This window comes from Chiloscyllium plagiosum, unplaced genomic scaffold (assembly GCF_037043375.1).
Source record: "Chiloscyllium plagiosum isolate Xiang-an unplaced genomic scaffold, Cpla_swu_hap1 HiC_scaffold_12, whole genome shotgun sequence".
NCBI classification, from domain to species: Eukaryota; Metazoa; Chordata; class Chondrichthyes; order Orectolobiformes; family Hemiscylliidae; genus Chiloscyllium; species Chiloscyllium plagiosum.
In genome coordinates this window covers 86,062,548-86,069,910 of record NW_028270150.1, presented here as the reverse complement: position 1 = coordinate 86,069,910, position 7,363 = coordinate 86,062,548, and the positions used below count along the sequence as shown (strand labels likewise).

General features: G+C 49.3%; 1 protein-coding gene across 1 annotated transcript; it reads right to left on the bottom strand.

The window, feature by feature from the left end:
• Positions 1-4,561: 4,561 nt before the first annotated feature.
• dleu7 (deleted in lymphocytic leukemia 7) lies at positions 4,562-7,144 on the bottom strand. Its single transcript, XM_043701560.2, has 2 exons — positions 6,812-7,144; positions 4,562-6,552 (listed from the first exon to the last, which is right to left on the bottom strand). The coding sequence occupies exons 1-2, from the start codon at positions 7,130-7,132 to the stop codon at positions 6,346-6,348; spliced, it is 528 nt and encodes a 175-aa protein (XP_043557495.2). The 5' UTR covers positions 7,133-7,144; the 3' UTR covers positions 4,562-6,345.
• Between the last annotated feature and the right edge of the window lie 219 nt (positions 7,145-7,363).

Genomic DNA, 7,363 nt, shown 5'->3' with positions numbered 1-7,363 from the left:
CCCCATTGTAGATGGGTGTTGGACAGGCGGCCCCCTGAATCTCCAATGTAGATGGGTGTTGGACATGGCGGCCCCACTGAATCCCCATTGTAGATGGGAGTGAACATGGCGGCCCCCTGAATCTCCATTGTAGATGGGTGTTGGACATGGCGGCCCCACTGAATCCCCATTGTAGATGGGTGTTGGACAGGCGGCCCCCTGAATCTCCAATGTAGATGGGTGTTGGACATGGCGGCCCCACTGAATCCCCATTTTAGTTGGGAATTGGACATGGCGGCCCCCTGAATCTCCAATATAGATGGGAGTTGGACATGGCGGCCCCACTGAATCCCCATTGTAGATGGGAGTTGGACATGGCGGCCCCACTGAATCCCCATTGTAGCAGACTCTAAAGGAGTTTCCCAAGTAATTGAATTTTCAGCTGGATAATTCCTCTCTGCTTGGAACCCTCCGACAGTTTCCATGGAATCGTTCAGATGAAATGATATAAAAGATAATTCTGAAAAAGTAAGAGTATTAGATACATTATCCAACTCCTTAGTAACTCTTAAAGTGAGTCCATCCTTACCTTGCGCACACCCAACTACACCTCCTCCAGACCCCTTACATCCCACTGTTTCACCTAACCCATTGTTGCCAGACTGCAACACCCATTCTCTTCCACCTGCAGGACTGGACTCAAGCCACCCCTTAGCCCCACTGCTGGACCTGAACACCCCCACCCTCCCACACCCTGCTGACCTCATTTCACCAGTTCACCCTAATTTACCCTGAACACCTCCTGCCCAACTTGCCAGCTGACACCTTACCCCTATCCAAGCTAGCGCCATACTTACCTGGCACCCAACCAACCTTGCCTCCTACCCCTAGCCATCTGGCATCCTACCACCCAGCACCCCACTTTCCTAGCAGCCTATCCACCCAGCAATCTGGCATCCTACCCTCCTAACATCACCCTTGGCTTGGAGACTTGTCTTTTGACAGTAGCTGTCAGTGACTGTCAGGGCCTCTACACTTCAGGGTATGGCTGCTGATTGCTGTGAAAAGGGGGCATGATTAGCTTTGTTGAGCTCCACTCTTCCATTAAAAAAAAAGGCTAGACTGACAATTAACATGAAGCTGCCACAATACAGAAAATCAGGCCCAAAATCCTAGATCCTCTGCAGCCACATATGCTCTAGAAGTATTCTCTTCTAACTCTCATTCTTTCTGGTGAAAGCACTTCAATTTCTATTCCCCTACTCCTCCTTCCCCACCAGTGGGAGTAATCTATTTACTGTTTACCCACAATAAAGCTTTCAGATTACACTTATATCCTGATAAACTGCTCCTCTCTCATGGCATTCATGCTCTCTGTAAAAAATGCTGGATCACACACGATATTCCTCAGCTTCCCAGTCACTGCATCCCCATATCTATCGTGCTCGCTACCAATGCCCTATTCCAAGCCTCCCTATCTTGCCTCAGAGCCCCAACTTCAATGCCTATCTCTCTAAACTCTCTTCCACTCTTCCCACTGACAATCCATTCCCAGTGAAGCCTCCTCTCTCCTTAATCCTTTGAATTCCAGCCTCCTTCTCTCCCACTGATTCCTTCACTTACCAGTCTCCATCCCTCCCCAAGCGTCCATTTCCCAGACTCCCTCCCCAGATCCTGAATTCCCCAATCTCCATACTACTGAGACCCAAACCTGTCCCTCTCTATGGACAAAGATGCCCAGCGACACGCTCCATGTAAAATGTGTAAATGATTCTGATTTAAGTTAACGTAGTTTAACCCCATTATAATGCCTGACCCCAGGTTAAGAGCTGCTAATCACTCAAGTTCTTTGTAAATCTTTTTCGTTCATGTCAGTATGCTGAACTAAAATTTAAACCTCTGATTTCCTGGATCTGGAGGCAGCATTTGGGATAGAACTCCTTATTTCAGGAAACCCCTGGTGATTCTGAAAATTTCAACAAAAACTCCCAACCTCCGTCTGAGGACTCCTTCTCCCGCCTCCAACCTTCCTCCTCCACTTGGTAACCCCCCCTGCCAGCCTCGTACCCTCCCTAGACCTCTTCATTGCTGACTGCCGACATGAGATCAGCTCGATTTCTCCACTCTCCTCACCCACTCCAACCCCACCTCGTCCAAACATGCAGCACTCCACTCTCTCCGCACCAACCCCCGGTTCACCATCAAACCTGCTGATAAAGGCAGGGCGGTAGTAGTCTGGAGAACGGACCTCTATGTTGCAGAGGCCAAATGCTAGCTCTTTGACACCATATCCTACCTCTCTTTGCCCACGAGCCCACCGTGACCCATTAGGCTAAAACCACTTGCACTGTCCATGCCCTCATTGCCTCTGGTGATCTCCCTTCCACTGCTTCCAAACTCATAGTCCCCCAGCCCCGCTTCCCAAGAACCACAAGACCAACTACCCCAGTCAACCCATTGTCTCGGCATTCTCCTGCCCCATCAAATTCACTTCTTCCCTATCTCGCCTCCATCCTCTCCCCCTTGATTCAGATACTGCCCACCCACAACTGCGACACCAACCACGCCCTCCATCTCTTCAGTAACTTCCAGTTCCCTGGCCCTCAGTGCTTTACCTTCACGATGGACGGGCAGTCCTTATACACGTCCATACCCTACAAGGATGGCCTTCAGGCCCTCAGCTTCTTTCTCTCCAACAAACCCATCCAGTCGCCCTCCACCCATATCCTCTTTCACTTCACTGAACTGGTCCTCACCTTTAATAACTTTTCCTTTAACTCCAAACCTAGGGGGTGGCCACGGGTACTCGGATGGGCCCCAGCTATACCTGCCTCTTTGTCAGCTGTGTTGAGCAGTCCCCCCTCAGTACCTACACAGGCACTGTGCCATGACTCTTCTGCGATTACATCGATGACTGCATTATCGACTTCGCCCACAACATCCACCCCGCCCTCAAATTCACTTGGTCTATCTCGGATACCTCCCTCCCCTTTCTTAACCTCTCTATTTCCATCTCCAGCAACAGTCACCAGACGGATGTTTACTACAAACCCAGACTCTCACCTGGACGACACCTCGTTCCACCCAGTATCCTGTAAGAACTCCATCCCATTTTACCAATTCCTCTGCCTCCACTGCATCTGCTCAGATGAGGAAGCATTCCACTCCCAAGCATCCCAGATGTCCACTATTTTGAACAATATGCTTTTCACCCCTGTCATCCAGACAGCCCTCCACCGCACCACCTCCATTCCACTGTTCTTAACCCTCCCCACCAAACGCAATAAAGATAGGGTCCCCCTTGTCCTCACCTACCATTCCACCAGTATCCGCATTCAACGCATCATCCTTAAATGCTTCTGCCAACTCCAATTAGATCCCACCACCAAGACCATCTTCCTCCCCCACCCCTCTCTGCCTCCTGCAAGGACTGGTCCCCTCGCCAGTCCTTGGTTTGCGCCACTCTCCCCACCAACTCCCCCACCCCCACCTCCTGAACCCCCAAGTATGTTCCCCTGCAACTGGAAAAGATGCAGAACCCACTGGCACACCACTCCCTTCACCTCCATCCAAGGCCCCAAACACTCCTTCCAACTGAGACAGAGGTTCACATGCCTCTTCCCCAACCCAGTTTATCATATCCGGCGCTCCCGATGTTGTCTTCTCTACATCGGTGAGACCAAAGGTAAACTAAGGGAACAGTTCACTGAGCATCTCAGCAGAGGCCAACCTGATCTCCCAGTCACCGCCTACTTTAATTCCCCTTCCCATTCCCTTCCCGACCTGACCATTCTTGCCCTCCTCCATTGCCACAGTGAATCAGACTGCAAGTTGGAGGATCAGCATCTCGTCTTCTGCCTGGACAGCCTATAGCTTGGAGGACTCAACACAGTTCTCCAATTTCAAATAACCTCCCTCCCTATCCCCTGACTTCCTTTCCAGCCCCTCTCACTCACTTCTATTCCTCTGGCTGACCCTTCCTTCCAGCTACCAACCAGAATCATTCCTGCCATCGACCAACCAGGTCATATCCTCCACCTGTGTTCACCCAGCACTACCTCCCACCCCACGCCTCCTTTATAAGCAGCTCCCCTTATCCCTAACCCCAGTTCTGAAGAAAGGTTACACCCAAAACATTAACTTCGCCACCTTCTGATGGCTTGCTGTGTCCTTCCAGCTTCCTGCTTGGCCAATGTTGGAACCCCTAGCATCAAGGAACGAGGGGCAAACACAGGTAAATTGAAATGCAACACAGATCAACTTGATGGTGGAACAATGGTAGGGTGGGGGGGGGGGGGGGGGGGGCTCATACCTGCTCCTGCTCATCAGGTTGTTGTATTGTTTAGTCAATGCTAAACATGGGAAAAAGATAGACAGTAAAATGAAACAGGTTCTACTTAAATGCCTTATTGTTACTGAGCAGGGATGGCAGGGGGGTGGGCTGTCCCAAAGTCCAAAGGGAATCCCTGCTGCCCAATCTCTCCCCACCCCACACTGTGTCTCCTTGTGCTGATTGCAAGGATTATGCAACTGATCATCTTGAGCAAAGACTTAAACTCACACAACAATCGAATTTATTTTAAAAATCAGATCAGTCACTGAACTATTGGAATCATTTTTTACGAAAACAATTTTCAATAGCACTGCGTATGTGCTCTGTCGCAAAATCTAATTGAGAGTACAATTCTACATGTTGCTATGGCAGCTGAGAGAGACTTCTGCAGATTCATTTAGATTATTATTGAAGTTTACAATCACATGAATACTAGAAAGGGTAATATTCTTGCTTATATGCTAAAAATTTCTTTGAAAAACATTTTGCTACCTTTATTCCAAAATTAGCAAAGTCTAAACAAATGTAAAACAATATATGCAGCAGACCATGACACAACAAATCTTGCTGAAACCAGTGCAAAGAGTGAAACATTGAATAAATGAATGATTTATTTATCACCACATGTATCCAGGGAGATATAATGAAAAGTGTTCTGTCATCACAATCCAGCACCATTGAGGTACAAGAAGAATAAAAGAAAGTATTAAATACAGTTCATCTTCATCAGCTGGGCTCCCAAACATGGATCCAGGACTTCTCCAAGGTCCCCGGTCTGGGCCTACCGCAGCCAGGTGTCCCCGCTCTGGGCCTACCGCAGCCAAAATCCTGCCACCATTCCAGCATTCCCCATATCCAGCCTATCAAGCAAGTCTGTCTTGTACCATTAGGCATCAAGTCAGCAAGCAGTATCAATTCTTATTTACGTAACACTTAATGTGATACAAATGCTTTAGGGATGCTTTACAGTAACACTATCAGACAAAAATTGGACATTTAGCTATGTAAAGAGGAACTTAGAGGAATAGAGTGAGGGAAAGAGAGACTTCCAGATCTTAGAATCAAGCCGCCAATGATGGTGTGAAGAAAACTGGTCAAGTGCACGTGGCTCCTATGGCAGCACGTGGTGTGGTGCCAGGGCAGTATGTGGTGCCAGGAAGAAGGGCTTATGCCCAAAACGTCGATTCTCCTGCTCCTTGGATGCTGCCTGACCTGCTGCGCTTTTCCAGCAACACATTTTTCAGCTCTGATCTCCAGCATCTGCAGTCCTCACTTTCTCCTAATCAGTTGTTGTTGCCACTGTGAAAGTAATGCCAGTGCTTGTATATAAAGTCACCATAGTCCTATTGAACCATACGGTGGTGGTTTAACCGGAGGGTTAGCACACCCCAGGCGAGCGGAGACATTCAGAAGGACAGTCCTTTGTGGTGACCTCAGCTGGGAGAGCAGCACCAAGTGTGAAGCACGCTGTATATTTTGACAAACTGTACCTGCCATCCACACTTTCAAAAACAACAGCAGCATCTTGTATTCGGGAATAAGAACCCTGAACTAACAACCGAAAATTTGTGAGTTTAAATCCTACCCTGGCAATTTGAGAATTTGGATGCAGTGTTGAAACAAGTCAGAAGATAAAATATGTCTGGATGGGTATGTGAATAGGAAGGGTTTGGAGGGATATGGGCTGGGTGCTGGCAGGTGGGACTAGATTGGGTTGGGATATCTGGTCGGCATGGACGGGTTGGACTAAAGGGTCTGTTTCCATGTTGTACATCTCTATGACTCGAAGTTGGTCCCAGTCCAGTAATGTGGCAGAGTTACTCATGTCCTAGAGAGAATGAACTCTACCTTCTTCACCCAGTCTGGCCTACAAGTCCCACGGAAATACATTAACTCTAAACTGCCCAGTTGTTTCAGAATCACAAAGAAAACTGACATCTACACGGTCTGAGGTGGTTCAATGTTGCTCATGGCGGTGTTGCCCAATGTCAGCGAATTAATACCAGCGGCTCCATCCCCCGAATCCCGTGAGTTCAAACCTCCAGGAACTTCTTGCAGAGTTCTTTCAACGCAGGGATGGTCTGCAGACACGTAGCTGAGTTGTCCGAGGACAGTGAACTCAGTAGCTGCAGGGCAATGTCTCGCAAACACTGCTCGATCGCTTTCAGATCCGCATCTAATCGGAGGCAATCATCTCGGGCTGCCATGCGACTGCAGAGATTTCGGAGCTCGGCGCTGAGCTGGAGAGGAGGGTCAAGAGCAAACAGAGAACGTGACCCCCCGTGAATGACTGCATGTATCAGAAACACAAACGCTACTTTCTGCTAGCCCACTCCCTGATGGGAAAACGGTTTTCCCTATCGATATGAAATACCTCGGTTGAGTATTAGATGGTCCAAAAAAAGCCTGCAGGGGTCATTTTGTCTGCAATTATTCGGTTGGAGTATATTTTTTTAAAATCAACATTGTAGGTGATTTTCACCCACCATTGAAACTTACCTTACACTCCACGTGGAGATGCAGTGGAGCCAATGAATTCTGCTCCAGATTGAGTAATCCCGAAGTGAAGCCTATGAAGCGGGTTAACCTGCTCTCTCGGGCGACCTGGAGGATGGTCCTGCGTTTGCTGGAAGGGGCTGGGGGTGGGATCCTCCTGCTGGAGCCGTCCTGGCTCACAGTGGAACGGCCCCCGGGGGTCTGAGCTGGGCTGGGCTGAGCCGGACCAAGGTGCCTCTGATCGTGCAGGTACTGGTGCAGGACGGTCAAGGCGGACTGCTGGTGGACGATGCAGGTTTGCAGAGGGCTGAGGGGACTCTGCATTGTCCAGTCCCACTGAAGGACGAGGCAGTTGCTGGGAAAGGAAGGACGGCTGAGCCAGTTTGTGGACCCGTTCGCTCCGCCCCCTTGACACCTACGGAACCAATGAGTTTGACTCGGTTGAATTAAACGAGTGCAAATACAGTAGTCAGCCCAGTATATTCTGTGAAGGATTGCCTCAACGGTTCAGTAGTGCTGTGCCCTTGCTCTGGGGTGTAAGGTCCGGGTTCGAGT

Coding starts and splice junctions, on each gene's coding strand:
- dleu7 (XM_043701560.2), bottom strand. CDS start 7,132: ATGCAGAGTCCCCTCAGCCCTCTGCAAACCTGCATCGTCCACCAGCAG. Junction 6,553..6,811: donor ATCTCCACGTGGAGTGTAAG/GTAAGTTTCAAT, acceptor CCTCCTCTCCAG/CTCAGCGCCGAGCTCCGAAA.